The 16450-nt window shown below is 43.1% G+C and overlaps 2 protein-coding genes across 3 annotated transcripts in view; one reads left to right on the forward strand and one right to left on the reverse strand.

Moving 5' to 3' along the window:
• The first annotated feature begins 273 nt into the window (after positions 1-273).
• pla2g7 (phospholipase A2, group VII (platelet-activating factor acetylhydrolase, plasma)) lies at positions 274-11105 on the forward strand. Its single transcript, XM_017409293.3, has 11 exons — positions 274-559; positions 819-941; positions 1149-1299; positions 1937-2030; positions 3741-3809; positions 4612-4759; positions 5045-5158; positions 10177-10268; positions 10396-10566; positions 10661-10809; positions 10905-11105. The coding sequence occupies exons 2-11, from the start codon at positions 849-851 to the stop codon at positions 11003-11005; spliced, it is 1182 nt and encodes a 393-aa protein (XP_017264782.1). The 5' UTR covers positions 274-559; positions 819-848; the 3' UTR covers positions 11006-11105.
• Positions 11106-13055: 1950 nt separating this feature from the next.
• tdrd6 (tudor domain containing 6) overlaps positions 13056-16450 on the reverse strand; it is a 29848-nt gene continuing 26453 nt past the window's right edge. For both annotated transcript variants that reach the window (XM_025004421.2, XM_017409046.3), the window contains 2 exons: positions 15982-16039; positions 13056-13570 (listed from right to left, as the gene is read on the reverse strand). In XM_025004421.2, the coding sequence (XP_024860189.1) occupies positions 13500-13570; positions 15982-16039 (129 nt within the window). In that variant the 3' untranslated portion in view covers positions 13056-13499. The remainder of the gene's footprint in view (positions 13571-15981; positions 16040-16450) is intronic.

Below are 16450 nucleotides of genomic sequence, written 5' to 3' on the forward strand. Positions count from 1 at the left end.
CAGATAGGAAATGACGAATATCTTACTCTCGATAAGTGTGCGTGTTGTGTTTGGCGTACGCGCGCAATGGAACTGGGGTGGGGTTGCGCGTCTGGCGAACACACGGTCTGGCTGGTCGGATCAGCTGTGCACATTTGTGCCTTTCAAAAGCTACTAATCGTATATCGTATAAAAAACCTTAAATCTATCGTATAAATGCGAAAATGATTGCATACCTGGCAACACGGAGGGAGCGAGCGTCGTCACGTGACCAGCAGTGACTCAACTCTGTGTCAGCAGCTCGAACTGGTCCAAACCCTCCGAGAGACTCGGGACGGTCTGGTTGTCGCGCAGCAATAATGCCACAAAGTTAACGTAACAGCACGAGCGTCCGACGTACTTCTGTTTCTCCGGCAGGCATCGCGTGGTTGCCACGGTGTTAGCATGTTTTTGTAGCTAACGCGGCTGCTGGCTCGGTTTCCGAAACGACGGACGAAAATTGGATGTTTTTTTTTTCTTTTTTTTCATGGAGGAGCTGTACAGTTAGCCGTGAAGAGACTCTACGAGTGGGCGAAGACAGGTGCGAGATTCAACATGTTTATGACAGCCGTCTCCCTGTTGTTGTTATTTATAGTCCAGTAAAGTTGTGTAGTGTTTTTTTAAGCGTTTTATCTCTAACACAGTACTGAAGATCATGACACCATTCAGATGTGGGACCTTTGACCCATAATGTGCTGATCATTTCCAAAGCAGCAGCAGTAACAGATGGACGTGTGTCCTCCATGAGTCAGGCTAACAGAGGGGTTTCTCACATCTGTGTGTGTTTTGTTTTGACACAGGTGTGGAGGTGCACACCAGACTTTGTGGCCATGGGGAGCTCCTGTAGCCATCTTGGGATCCCTGCACCGAAGGGCCCCAACATCGTGGGCTGCACCGACTTCATGATGGACCACAGCACCCGGGTAAGACTATATTAGAACCCCAGGTCCTCTGTGCGGATGTGTAATCAGGATTGGCACACAGCAAAACCAGAACTAAAATCCAATCTGCTTTTAATCCAGCTTCGGTATTGAAATTAGGAATAGAAATACATAAATACGATACAACGTACAAGCTGACAAGCTGATTCTCAGAGTTTGTTGAACTTCTGTTTGTGTTCTCGTCCACAGGGCAGCTTCTTTAGGCTTTATTATCCCTGCCAGAAGACCGAAAAAGCCGAGAAACCCGACTGGGTCCCATCCCGGGAGTATTTCAACGGCCTGGCCGACTTCATGAAAATCAACAGGTCTCTCGGCGAAAAGCTCTTCAGCTACTTCTTTGGTGAGTACCGTCTGAACGGAAACGAGCGCGAGAATCCGCTGGCGTCGGAAGGATCAGGTTAGACCAGGGGTGTCAATCTCCAGGCCTCGAGGACCGCTGTCCTGGAGGTTTTAGGTTTTTTTGCTCCAACACACCTGATTCAAATGGTTTGATTACCTCCTCACCGAATCATCAAGTTCTCCAGGAGCACGGCAACAAGTCATCCATTTAAAGCAGGTGTTTTAAAGCAAGAACACGTCTAAAACATGCAGGACAGCAGTCCCCGAGGAATGGAGTTTGACACCTGTGGGTTAGACGCAGGTCCAGAGTTTCCCCTCGCGTGTCCCAATCAGTCGCTTGAAGCGGTTGAAAGATTACTTGGAACTGAGGTGTTTTTCGGCAGCAAGTCCCAACAGTCTGTTACAGAGAGCTGCACTTTCAGATCCTTCATCCAGCTGCAATAATGCCACATTGAAATTGGGGGGGGGGGTAAAGCAGAAGTGAGTATTTGGTCTGTTTCAGTTTTGTAAGATAATTATCCCTCAGCGGGAATGATGTAGGAAAAGTATCTTTAATGGCGGGTGGAGGGGAAGCAGAATGGGTTGGGAACGCTGGTTTGACTGTTCAGAAGGCTGATGTGTTTGTTTGTTTGTTTCAGGCTCTTTTAAGATCCCAGCCTACACGGACGCTCCGTTTAAATCAAGTGAAAAGTGCCCTGTGGTTATTTTCTCCCATGGTCTCGGTGCCTTCAGGTACACACACACACACACAGAGTACAGGTTTTTATTCTGTTGTCATATTACAGGAATTTTCGCCACTTTTGAAGTTGGGTTCTGTATAAAAGTTATGAACACTTAGTATCTTACCTGCAGCAGACAGCCACTTGACTGACCTCAGGTTGAGGAGTTTCACTCTGACAGGACCGACGAGCCGGCAGCTAACACCGAAGGGAGGCGCTTTGGGGGTTTTAACGAGCGCCAACATTTCCCAGTAGCTCGTCCAGACGCTTTACACCGCCGTCACTTTCACTTTCCTGGTGATTTATGTGGAATTCTCTGGTCGTTCGCAAAAATGCAAATCGTGGCGGCAGCAGCCAGCTGGAGCATTTCCAGCATAGCCCGGGACGTTTCAGATGCTAGTTAAAATGGGCGAATTTGAAGAATTAATACGACAGTCACGATCAGTTTTGTTGTTGTTTTTACACCAGCACTTGGTCGTGACACACCAAGGTGTTTCCTAATGGTGCTTTTTTTTTTGTTGACACACAAAAAAAAAAGAAAACAGAAAAGAAAAAGTCAGAGCATCCCTGTGTCTGCCATTGTGGTTTCTTTTGAAACGACTATAAAGTAGAAGCTATGGTCGCGGCTCGGCTTTACCCTCAGAATACGCGCGTCTCCCTCCACGCTGACCAGTGAAAACGAAGGAAAGTAAAGATCCAGGATTAGCAGCAGCACAAAGCCTCTGTGATATTAGAGGGTTTTTCAGCAGCAGGACTTGGAGCGAGTAAACTTTAATTCACTGTGGACACGGCCCCTTCTTAAGCAAAAACACGAAAGGGGCTCAGCGCTCTTTAAGATGCTTTCTCTGCTTTCGAACAGCTTGTAGTTGTGCTGATGTTTGTTGGAGGCATGGATTGCTGCGATTGGGTCTCATGTTTGGAACAGTAGCTGGTAGGATGGGTGAGCGTGGGGGTTATTTTATAGAAAAATCAAATAATTACTGACAAATTTGAGGAGCGTTTTTGCTTAAAATGATCATCACTTGAATATTTCTGTCAGAATAACCATGTAATTCTAAAGTAATGATGCTGTAAAGGTTCAAACAGTGGCATGAACCGCTATGAATCTTTGGAGATCAGAGTTGTTTTAAAACGGCAAAACTTGATTTTGAAAGTGGACCCGTTTGGATCAGATTGACGAGTTAATAACAGCATGTCCAAGTGGACCCTCTTTAAAAGCACATCCTCTTGTCTTAAACCAGCTCCAGTCTCCAAGATCTCCCAGCTGTTCCTCTGAACTCTTTTAATAAACCTTTAAAAACTGTCCCTAGTTTAGCACTGCAGATATGATGCGTAGGAGGCGTTACAGCTAGCTGCTGCTGCTGTTTGTACCCACAGATTTCCACGGAACGAGAAACCGTCTGTGGGTGTAAAAAGTTTATAAAATAGCGTTTGAACCCTTAAGAAATTTTGGAGATTAGAGGAGTTTTAGCTCGAGTTGTAGTTTAAAGATGGCAGTGGTTCACTTTGGTCTTAATTGTGTTCAGACTAGCCATTAGCCCATCGGTCCAGTCAGATTTAAAGTGTTTCTCCAAACCGAGGCCGTTCAAAGAGCTGTCTACAGCTGGTAGGATGTGGTTCATGCCTTTTACACAGAACGCCACTTCAGAGTAGCCAAAATATCCCGTTTTAATTGGTTTCTGTAATGTAAAACAAACTGTTTCCTGTGACTGTGTTTTCACAGGACTTTGTATTCGGCTATATGTGCAGAACTGGCCTCTCAGGGCTTCATCGTGGCGTCCGTGGAACACAGGTAAGCTTTTACTTTTGTACACAGCAGGTTTAGCTTATCGAGTTGGTGACAGGGTGTGTTTAATTAAAAAAAAAAAAAAAAAAAACGCTCTTTGACGCGCACGCGCCTGGATTAAACCAGTCCGACCGCCACGTGTAATCTGATTCACGCCCAACTCTCCTCGTTTCGAGGAGCGTTGGCCAGGCGGTGCAGCAACAATAGCGGAGGTCCGTCTCCTCTGCGAGCGGCAGGCTGTTTATCCGCGGAGTAGGAGTGGAAAGGCTGCGCAGACAATGGCACAAACCAGCTCATCACATTTCTTTTCAGTATAGAGACAAGGGGAACGTATGGAGATGAACAGAAAGGCCACGGGCTGCCTGTCGCTGGTCACGTCGCCTGTGGCTGGGTGTCAGGGCGTCAGCCATAGAGAAGGCCTGAGTCATGTCGGAGTGGGTTCCACAGGTTAAAGTGAAACTATTACTGCAGCCACCAGTAGAGACTGAATTAGTTAGTGTCAGACTTGCAAACAGGTTTTGTTTTGGGGGGTTTTTTTTTGGCTCCAAACAGCCTTTTTTGACGAGTCTGAACAACCGAACGCTCCCCGGTCTGTGACTAAAGCGCTGATCTCATAACCGGCTTCTTTGTTTTCACACAAAACAGGATGTTTCAGTAGATTCTGCTAAAACTCAAAGCTTTCTTAAGAGCAGAAAGGAAGTTCCGACAGCTCTAGTAGTCGAGAGAAACTCAAACGGTGCTGGATTTTTTTTTTTCTCTTATCTCTCACTCGTTTTTTTTGTAAACACATTCGCTTCTCTCCCCTTAGAGATCAGTCGGCCTCGGCTACGTATTATTTCCGTGAGAAGGCCGAATCGGAAAGATCAGCTTCAGCCCAGGACGGCTTGACAGAGGAGTGGATGTACTACAGAGCCCTGCGGCATGGCGAGAGCGAATTCCCTCTCAGAAACCAGCAGGTGAAGGGAGTTGCTAAATTGGAAAGATAAATAAGTTGCTGAGTCATGCGCCGAGTACACTACAGAAGGATTACACAACATCTGAACTTTACACACACTAACACTCAGGTTTAATCTTTATATAACCACATCCTCTTTTATTCAGTGTGGCGTCGTTTCTGACCAAAGAACATAAATGTTTTAAATTTATTGTTTCAAAGACTGGGAGTTAACTTCACCGTCAACAATAAACGCTGCTCGCTTCACTCCGCTTGTGTAAGTTCTGTCTCTGTTTGCGTTCTCCAGGTGAAACAGCGAGCAGACGAGTGCATTCTGGCTCTGGATAGGCTCACGGACATCAACTCGGGCGTAGCTGTTCAAAATGTCTTACAGACGCAGTTCGACTGGACAACACTGGAGGTGATCGATTTCTCAGCTTTGGGGTTTTAGGCCAAGTTCCTCACCGAGCTGTGGCCGTCTGAGACCAGCTGGGAACGGCATTAGAGCGAGAGTTTGTACGGGTGGGGGTTCTCCGTGTGATTCGAAGGGCGTCGCTCTCGTGTTGCAGGAATTTTTTTTATTTTTTTTGCTAATTATTGCAGGCGTCTGGAAGCCTCAATTTAGTTTCTATGAGTCAGAAAGTGCAAGAAAGGTGAGAGATGTTTGTGAAGGGGTGGGAACCTGTGAAAACTAGAAGCACTCAGAGAGTGCAAACCTCTGCCAAGACCACAGTGTCTGTAAAAAAAAAAAAAAAGTGCGATCAGAATCATAAGCTGTATCATTAAAATTTAATCGATTTTTTTTTTTTTTTTCTTTTAACAACCCCAACATTTCCAGAAAATGTCATCCAAATTATTAGTTTTTATGTGAACCTGGTTAACAAACAGACAGAAAGACATGACCGAAAACAACCTCCCTGGCAGAGGTAACAACAGGCTCACCTGCTGGAGCATAGGGAAGGTTTTAACAAAGGAGTCACCTGTGACCTTTGACCCTATGAACCTTGAAATCTACAGGCATCATCTTTGACCCACGAGGTGTCCAGCTGTGCAGTTTGACATTCCTGCATTACACTGTTGAAGAGTTAGAGCAAAGGATCGCCTGTGACCTAAACGTTTGACCGGATCAGCACTAAAGTCCTTTGTTCCATGCGCCATGTTTGAAGTTTCCTGATAATTTCATGAAAATCCATACATAACTTTTTGAGTAATGTTGTGCACGGACAGTCAGACAAGACTACTGAAAACAAAAACTTACTTGGTGGTGGTAATAAGCTGCGCCGGATTTTAGCACGGGCTTACCGGGGCTGCAGCCCGGGGCCCCGGTGCTTCGGGGGGCCCCAAGGATGTTTTGTTTTTGTGAATGGATAGTGTCAGAATTTAACCAATGACTAAGATGATTTTGAAACGTCCATCTTGAATGCTTGCTTATTATTGGTCCACTTTTGACACATCTTAGCATAGGGGAGGAGCGTTATAGTGAATGTTTTTTTTACAATGGCGGACAACAGAAAATATGACAGTGGAGCGTAGAAAAGAAGGAAGAGAAAAGAAAAAGAGTATCGCGACAAAGAGGCAATGCACAAAATGCCTAAGCTGACAGGCTTTTTTAAACCTGTTAGCGGAGATGGAGCAGAACCATCATTACCCCCCACTCCTCAAACCGTTAGCTTTGCTAACACCGGCGGCTCTGCTAACACCGGCGGCACTAAGATCCCGCCAGAAACTTTAACCGTGGCTGAATCGGTGGCTGGACTGGCGTCTGTGGAGTCAGAGTCGGTGGAAGCGGGATCTTCTTCTGCAGATGGAACGAAGACTGTGGATCCGTACAGTACCGACCCTGCGCATTGGGGGGAAATTGACGAGTCCGTGCGGGCTTACTGGGCTGAGCGAGGACCGGGGAGCTGTCAAAATATGAACATTAGCTTTCAAGCCTCGGAACGGGTGTACAAGCATCAAAAGCGTCTATTCTCCAAATCTTACTTTAAACGTAAGATGGCAAATGGTGAGTACATCCAAAGACAGTGGCTGCTTTACTCTCCATCCGCCGGAGCTGCGTTTTGTTTTGCATGCCGCATTTTCAGTAATGCTAACACTCAGTCAAGCTTTGAAACTGGTTTCAGTGACTGGAAGCACGCAACTGAACGCATGAAAGAGCACGAAAACAGCGAACATCATAGAAAAGCAATGCTGACATTTGTATCACTTGCAGCAGCCAGCGGGAGGATAGACACAGAACTGCAGAAACAATTTGAATCTGAGTGTGCATATTGGACTGAAGTGTTGAGAAGAGTTGTGTCTGTTGTCAAGTTTTTAGCAGAGAGAGGACTGGCTCTTAGAGGAGCCAGTGACACATTTGGCCGAACTGATAATGGGAATTATCTGGGAATACTGGAGTTAATCAGCGAGTTTGATCCTTTTCTGAAGTCTCACATAGAAAAATATGGAAATGCAGGTGCAGGGACACCATCATATCTTTCTTCCCAAACATGTGAGGAGTTTATTCAGCTGATGGGTGATCGTGTTCTATCAGAAATAGTGAGTGAAGTAAAAATGGCAAAATACTTCTCAATCTCTGTTGACTCCACGCCAGATGTGGCACATGTTGATCAGTTAACATTTGTGTTAAGATATGTGTCACCTGAAGGACACTCTCAGGAACGCTTTCTGAAGTTTCTACCAATTGAAAGTCATACTGGGGAAGCTTTATGTGCGTCTGTACTCAAGGTTTTGGAAGAGATGGGGATTGACATTGCGAACTGCAGGGGACAATGCTATGATAATGCTGCCAACATGTCAGGAGTATATAAAGGACTACAAGCACGCATAAAAGAACTTAACCCCCTAGTTGAATGGGTTCCATGGGCTGCACATACTCTGAATTTGGTTGGAGTTAATAGTGTTAACTGCTGTTTTGAGACAGCTGATTTTTTCCAGTTTGTGCAAAACTTATTTAACTTCTGCTCTAAGTCAACAGCAAGGTGGAAGGTGGTGACAGATGGACTGCAGCCTAATGCAAACAAGCGCATTGAAACATTGAAGTCCCTTTCGAACACTAGATGGGCTGCACATGCAGATGCCACACATGCAGTGCATATTAACTATGCAAACATTCAAAAATCATTGAAGAATATTGTAAATGACACAAACCAAAATGCAGCAATAAGAAATGAAGCAAGGTCACTTGATAAAAAAAATGGACAAGCTTGAAACAGCTTTTATGTGTACATTTTGGCATAGCATTTTGCAGCGCTTTGAAAAAGCAAGTGCAGCTTTGCAGTCTGTGGAACTGGACTTGTGTACAGCTGTGGATTTGGTGGGATCCTTGCGGGAGTACATTGGAGGTCTGAGAGATCAGTTTGAAAGGTTTGAGTCTCAAGCAAAGCAGTTGTCTCCAACAGTTTCACAGGTTTACAGAGTTACTGCTCAAAGACAAAAAACTCCAAAAACATTTTTTGGAGAGAGCGCCACCTCAGAGGTTGAGTTATCAGCTCAACAAAAGTTCTCCACCAGTGTTTTTTTGGTGGTTGTTGACAGATTGCTTTCTGAAATCGATCGCAGGTATGCTGCATATGATAACCTCAACAACACTTTTGGCTTCCTGAACAATTTTTCTGGTTTTACTGTTCCAGAGCTAAGAAACAAAGCATCTCATCTCCAAAGTACATATTCAGCTGACTTGGAGATGGACTTTGTGGAGGAAATTGTCCAGTTTAAAGATTTTATTCGTGAGAAAGGCATCACATCTGCTCCATTGCTTTTACGTTTCATTAGGGAAAAGAAACTGCAGGACATCTTCCCAAATGTGGATATTGCATTCAGGCTTTATCTGACATTTCCTGTCACAAATGCAAGTGGTGAGCGATCATTCTCCAAGCTTAAAATAGTTAAGAATAGACTCAGATCTACAATGGGACAGGAAAGACTGAACCATTTGACTCTCATGTCTATTGAGAGTGATTTAGTGAGAAAGCTGGACTTCAGTGATCTTGTCAAGGACTTTGCAGCAAAAAAATCCAGAAAAGTGGGCATCTTTTCAAAGTCCATATCAAACTAAGGCTTAAAAGTCTGATAACCCTTTCACTCCTTACTGAAAGGGCTTGGTATAACTGGTTACGGCAGTGGTGTCCAAACTTTTTGACATGGCTAAAATTGTTATGTTGAAAGAACTTTGGGGCTGTGAAAGAATTTGAAAAGAAAATTGGTCTTTTTTAAAGTTTATCTGCTAAACTAAAGTAATAATTTGAATGATTGTAGATACAAAACAGTTTTTGCATGTCTGCATTATAAGACAGGCTCAAATTATTATTATTAAAGTTATTAAGTTAATTATTAAAGTTGTAAGTTGTGAAAACCTACTGTTCAGTCATTTTCTGCTCATCATCTCAACCAAAACAAACTATATATATATATATATATATATATATATATATAGGGGGCCCCCATGTTGACTCAAGCCCAGGGGCCCCCATCCTCCTAAATCCGGCCCTGGTAATAAGAACCTGATGTTACAGGCACCGTGTGATCCGGCCACTCTTTACCGCAGCGAAGGGATCTGTTACAGCCTTCAGCAGTTTAGGCTGATCCTCATCCAGCAGCTTCTGAGCTTCTTCTCTGAGGTCCTTATTGCCTAATGTCTGATGGTAAGATGCTTGCTGGACTGAGAGGGTCTGATTGGTTGTTGCGAGTAGTTACTCATACACCTGATAAAACTTTCGCCTAACTTTCTCTGGGACTTTGTGCGACGTGTGGCGCACCGTTTGCGCGTCTCGGTTCACTGTGATTTGTTGTGGCAGCAACTGTTCAGGCACTGTTAGATGAAATCACTCAAACAGGTTTATTTATATATTGTGCACAAAATATAGAGAGCATTAAAGACAATCAACAATCAATATCAGAGTCCCAGGTCTGAACAGGGCAGCTCAGATTCTAAGCGCGTTTTCTCTCAATTCTGTGCCACCAGCAAGTCGCCAACAGCCACAGCCCAGCGAGGTTCTGGCGTCAGGCTTTTCACAAGTCGAGCAGAAAACAAGCCGGAGCACGTCAGCTGGCGTCACGGCGACAGAACTGATTTGAAAAGTTGGAAGGAAGTTTCCAAAGAGATCGTACTGATAGCCTCTGTGGAAGCTTTTCCCCTCCAAGAACAGGTTCATGTCAGGATAGAGGAGGTGTTTCTCTCACTGGTTTTTAAGTTCTGTGGCTCCCAACAGCACATTTTTCGGCACCGATTTCAGCTTTTGAAGAACCAGTTAATTACTCAGTTTGTCATTAGCTTCCAAACGGAACCAGCTCCTCTGCATTCCAGCTGTGGTTCAGTGTAGACGGCGCCTCCAGATGGAATCTGTTGACCAAAACAAAAAGACTGTTCTGTACTTACTGGTGGTGAAATCCACAGCTAACCTGATCCCTTTTTATTGTTTTCATTTTCCTGGCTGACAGAACTCCATGGATCTGTGTCGAACGGCAGTGATGGGCCACTCCTTCGGTGGAGCGACGGCTGTTGAAGCTCTCTGCAAAGAGGTTAAATTCAAGTACGCTCCTTTTTTTTTTTAAGAAACCTCTAATCTAGAGATTGAGACGGTAGTCGGCTCTGGAATCATTGAAGAGCGGACCTTCGTGTGGCATTATCCGCTCAGCAAGGTTCTGTTCTCTGATCAGGTGCGGAGTAGCTCTCGACTCCTGGATGTTCCCTTTAGATGACGAAATCTTCCCGCGGGTCAAGCAGCCCATTTTCTTCATCAACTCCGAGAAGTTCCAGTGGGCGGGGAACATCAGTCGCATGAGGAAGCTGGACTCAGCAGTTGTGCAGAGGAAAATGATCACCATCAGGTCCGATGAAGACGGCGGCCGTTGGAGAGCGTTCGATGCGGTCCCGGGTGATGCCAAACGACAATTCCGACTCATTCCGTCTTTGTTCTTCCAGAGGTACGGTCCACCAGAGTTTTCCAGACTTCACCTTCATGACGAGCAACTGGATCGGGAAGCTGATGAAGCTGAAAGGAGAGATCGACCCAGAACTCGCCATAGACCTCTCCAACAAAGCGAGCCTAGCCTTCCTGCAACGCCACCTTGGTAAGAAAACCCAGACTCAAGTCAGTCCCAGCCTCTGGTTAAAGCTGCACAACTTTCTTTTTTTTTTAAAAAAAGATTCTCTTGGGTTTTTGCAGGTCTAGAGAAGAACTTTAACCAGTGGTACCCTCTGATTGACGGGGAGGACGAAAACCTCATCCAAGGGACTAACATACCCTTACTTCAGTCTGCCATGTGAGCTGCCACAGTGCCTCAAATACTCAGGAATCTCCGCAGTGGTCCAAAGATGCCAAGCCATTTGGTTTGAAATGTACTGAGGGGTAACATGTCGGGAGTAACAACGGAGAGGAAAAAGCCCATCTACCTCATCGGCAGGAAGGTTAAAGCACCAAGTGTAGTTCTGCTTGTATCGCAAGCTCTGAATGTCGCAGCGGAACATTTCCTTTCCCTGCTGGTAAAATCTGTTTTAAAGGATCCTCGTATTGGGTTTCACCTTTGTATATAAAGCGAACAAATATTTTAGATAAATCTTTTAACTTTTTTAGACGATTTCCCACCAGAACCAAGCTAGTCCCTGATTGCTGTGATCGTCCGGTTTTAATCATGGAACCAATGAGCAACAAAAGGGTAAGATTAGACTCATTTTTAATAAAGAGCCGGGCCAAGATGGTTAAAGGGCATCTGTTCTGATTTACCAGATGACTGTCACGCACCTATAAAACACTATAAAGCTGCTGTATGTTCCATAACTGCGTACGGTTCATTCTCGCTGAATGCCATGTACAACTTTTATAACCATCTAAAAGATCTGCATGTTTCCACAATAATAAAAAAAACAAACAATAAATCTGGTGTAAGTTGTCAATGCTTCCTTCTTCGGTTGCTGCTTTTCAGTTTTTAAGGTGTATGAGACAAAACAGGAGATGAAGACATTCAGTGCAGAAGTATCCTCTGTGATTGTGTATTTTGTTGCCTCGCACTCATGGTTCTCCAGCTGCGGTACTTAGAATCCCTCCAGCCATACTCAGAAATGTTGGGATCAATTATCTAGAAGTTGGATAACAAGTGCAATGGAGAATATTTGGAAAACCTCCATGGAAATTAAAAGGAACAACAGATGCTTGTGGTCACCTGAAGAGCACAAGTGAAAACTCTACAGGTTAAAAAAGAAAACGGCAAATAAATCGGACTCAGGTTGTCTCTAATTTGTTCTGGTTTGTAGGGAAGAAGAGTCACGACTGCAGCGTAGGTGGTGCTGCTCTCAACAATGTGTTGAAGATGACTCTCAGCTACTACCACACCAAAATTAACTCCGGAGCTGTCGAACTGGCTGAGTTGTGTTTGTACATCCAGTGATTCCTGAGATGTTTCGCTTTCAGACCGTGTTGATTTTAACGGTTAAAGCCACACTTTTAAACACAGTTGCTGTATACATGATGTGAGACTCATCCCACCAGGCCATGTTTTTTTCCCCCAATCTCTTATTGCCCAGTCTATGTGAACTGTAGCTTCAGTTTCCTGTTCTTAGCCGACAGGAGCTGCACCCGGTGGGGTCTGCTGCTGCGGCCCATCTGTGTTTCTGGATTCTGCAGATCACTACACAGGAAACATGTCTGCGTTTGTAACGAGTGGGTTATTTCAGCTACTGTTGCCCGTCTGTCATCTCAAACCTGTTTGCCCATTCTCCTCTGACAAAAAAGCTAAGCTCCTTTGTCAGTTTCTCTCTTTAAACCCTAGAGATGGTTGTGTGTAACCCCCCCCAGGAGAGCAGCCAATCTTGTCCATTCTGATGCTCAGTTTGAACTTCGTCATCTTCGTCACGTCTGCATACCTAAAGGCAGTGAGTTGCTGCTGTGTGATTAACACAAATAACTAATCAGCCAATCAATTATTAGTGTGCCTAATAAAAAGGCCGGTGAGTGGAAAAAAAACCTTGAATGTCAAAGTGAAATCAAATGTATCCAGAGTAATATGAATTAAATAAAAATAGGTGATATAAAATAAGTGACTGTCCTAATTCAACTCAGAGAAAAGATTATTGAGAAGTACAAGTTACAGGACGGATTCAGAAGGATTTAAGACCCTAAACATCCCCAGGAGTTCTGTTAAATCCACTGTCAAGAAATGGAAGAAATATGAGACTTGTTAATCTACCAGAAGCAGGATGTCCTCACAAACTGAGTGACCGTGAAGAAGGGGAACAGTGAGAGAGACCAAGACACCTGGGAGACGGGAGAGACTGCAGGTTAAATATAATCTGTTTTAAAGAACGACGGAAACATCAACACTTTAACACTAACCTCGAATTTTTATTGTACCAACACAAAAATATCTTTAAAGCAAATACATGTTCAAAGCAAATACAAATTATTTTTCTTGCATACCACTTCACTTGAAATAAATATTTTAAATGTTTAACAACAACAACAAAAAAATCAAAAATCAAATTCTTCAAGGTGTGGCAGCTTCCTGGAACTGATCTTTACCGACAGTGCTCCGAAAGAAATCCGAAACTAACAAAAATACAAACAAGTCTGAACAACGACTAACTCGGCGGAGGCATATTAAACTGGATGAACGATGAAAGCAGACATCGGGTGAATGGAAACACATCAACACGGGCGCTGAGTGCTCAGAACAAACACAACAAAGCGAACCGATCTGCGCTGGTTTGATTTAAGGTACAACAAAAGCGGATGAACTTCAGGTCATCACAAACAGAAAAGAGGAGGTCACTCCTCCGGCTGCTGCTCAGCGAGCAGGACGGCGGAGGAGAGCTGGGTTATCTTAGACAGCTGGGCCTCTAGAAACAAGAGGAATAAACAAGTTAATAGGAACAGAAAGCAACATGGAAATCCTGAACAAACAGCTGAAAGCTATTATTACTTTCAACGTTATCAATTTATATTTAACCAGTCGTTAAGTTTCTCATTTCTCAGCTCTGCATTCTGTCTAAGTTTCCACTAAAGGTTTAGTAGACAATAAAAGAAGTTTATTTTTTAGAACCGGACACGGCCGCTGCTACCTGGAGTTGTGCTATGACATAATGGTCGCTTTGAGTTCCACAAACTGACGTTTGTCCTCCGCCGCCGAATGCAAATCAGTGATGTTTGACTGGCAGTGGTGTCTGTGTGTGTTCGTTTGTCGTCTCATGAACCACTTAATTGGATTTTAATGAAACTTTCAGAATGTAATTATTAGATTCACATCCATAACTGATTAACTCATTTCTGGAATCATCCTCTTTTAAGATGGCTGCTACAGCTAAGCAACCTTAGCAAACACAAAAATGGATATAATTCAGCCAATTAAAGAGATATTTTACAGCTGATCAGTGAAAAAAAAAACAATCTTCCTGTGGTGGGACTTCATTGCATCTGTTTTTATATTTGCCTGTTGTCTGTTAAATGTCTTATAAATGAGAAAAATGACATTGTAGCCACATTATTTATGTCTTATTATGACCTGGTGGGTTTGAAAATGACACCTGAGTCCATATTTTAAATTTAAAGCCATTCTACCTTATATGAGTGACGACTGTTTTGTTTTTTGTTGTTTTTGTTCAGTTCTTTAATTACACAGTTGCCATTATGACCCCTGTGATTGTTTATTTCTTTTAACACAAATTTGGTTTTGTTTATTTGGAGTTTTTTTTTCATTTTGATTATACTATAACCAAAATTGTTGCTATATTAAACTAATTCATTTTGCTGAGCGGTGTTCCATCCGTAGGCTGAAGCTAGGTTTTTACGCAACGCGTTGAACATTGCATGAGGATATGTGCGCCAACAGTGACGCAATCACGCCGTGCCCACCCCTGCACGCTGGCTCTCTGCGGTGTTGCAGCGCGTGGTCTAAACATCCAATTTTTGTTACTTGGTGCGGACTGTGTGAGCGATTTCGAAGGTGCTCTAGCGGAGCTGGTTCGCCTGTATCAGCATTTTTATGATCCCTCTGTGAGAGATCTCAAAGATAACCAAACGGCTCAGACCACAGAGGGAAGAAATATTGGTCCTATGATGGGCGAATCATAACTAATAAAATGATCTACTGTAGACCTCAATGGATCATTTTCTTAGTTATTTTAAACAGTTACGGTTTTATTAAGGTCTATTATGGTAAGAATACCTTATAATGCCTTATATTCAACATTTCATTTGATGCAAATAAATCAATGAAAGTCAAACTGAATGCTTTAAGTTGAAGCATCCTTTCTGTATCACAGCCAGAAACACAGCAGCTCTTCCTCCTGAATATGTGCTGTACGGCACGCAGCCTTAATCGGTGTGTGGCGTCAACTCTTTTCTTTTGTCCTCTTTTTAGTTTTTACTTCATTTCCACTGGTTATGTAGCATACTGCCACCTGTCTTATCAGAGAATACTGCATCAACGTAAGCGTCAAATAGAAACGCCGATACCGCTCGCTGATCTGAATTGTACGTTTATTTACAGATCAAACCTCTTGAGAGGGAAAGTTAAACAAGCTCAAATAAAGCAGAAAATATGGTCCTTAAAAACTACAGCTGATAGACTCCATTGGCCAATATAATCGTCCAATTGCCTAAACTTTATTTGGTTTGTTCTGATTCTCAGGATTCCTCGGCTATTGAAGGGTTTCAGTTCATAAACTGTTTAATTTGTAACAAGTATGGACAATGTAGGCAGGACTAAAGTCAAAAATAAGTAAAATCCTGCTTATCAAAGTGGTCTTTAATGCTTCTAACTCAGGAAACAAAAGTTTTGTAAATAAACTTAACTGTGAAACTAAATCAAAGAACAAAGAACAAACTACAGACTAGAAAAGTACGACAGGTTTCTTGTTGTCGTCTCCCTGAGTGTTGATGTCACATCCTTTTCATGGACCTTTCCATCACAATTCAAAGAAAGGTAACACTGTCAGTACATTTAGAGAAAACAGGTAAGTAATGTTGCTGAATTTTGCTACATATAAGGTTCTTTTTTTTCCCCTTTTTTGGTTGTTCCATTTAAAGTAAATACGATAACATTAAACAGTTAAAACAAATCATCAGGATCCTGATTTTCTTTTTCTACTTAACCTTGATGAAGCTTTTTAGTGTCAGACTGCCCCTTTTTTAATCAATATTTGTTCAAAACTACAGTTATTTGTAGTATTCAAACAAAGAATAGCATTCAAGTTCTTTTTCCACTCATATCTAACATTACAAAGCCTCAGAGAGTGAGAAGGCAACTTACCAAAGCTGTCCTCAGCAGAGGACGATGTCTGCTCTGTGAGCAAGCTTCCCTCGAGATCCTGAAAAATAACATTCACGAGTGAAAAACAGCCGTGGGAATCACTCCAACAGATCCACAAACATGCCAGGGAGCGGCCGGGCTCTCAGACATCTCAGGAGGTGTGTGACGGTTCCAGGACACAAACATCAAAAATGAGTTTTTATCATTTTGTACCAGGGGTGGAAATTAAAAATTTTGTCCACCAGCCACAGTGGGTTTGCAGTGAACTGTTGTAATATTTTTAAGGGAGTTTTCTCAGTTTTTTTCAGGTCGAATGTTATTTAGATAAAAAAATTTCCAACAACAACCAGTTAATTTACCAACAAGTCTTTAACTGTGTTTATTCCTCTCATCACGGACAATAAGTCCTCTGAATTTGGAGACATTTGTTGTTGTTTTTTTGCAAAAGTTACCAGTGGGAACCAAATAT

This window comes from Kryptolebias marmoratus, linkage group LG19 (genome assembly GCF_001649575.2).
Source record: "Kryptolebias marmoratus isolate JLee-2015 linkage group LG19, ASM164957v2, whole genome shotgun sequence".
Taxonomy (NCBI): domain Eukaryota; kingdom Metazoa; phylum Chordata; class Actinopteri; order Cyprinodontiformes; family Rivulidae; genus Kryptolebias; species Kryptolebias marmoratus.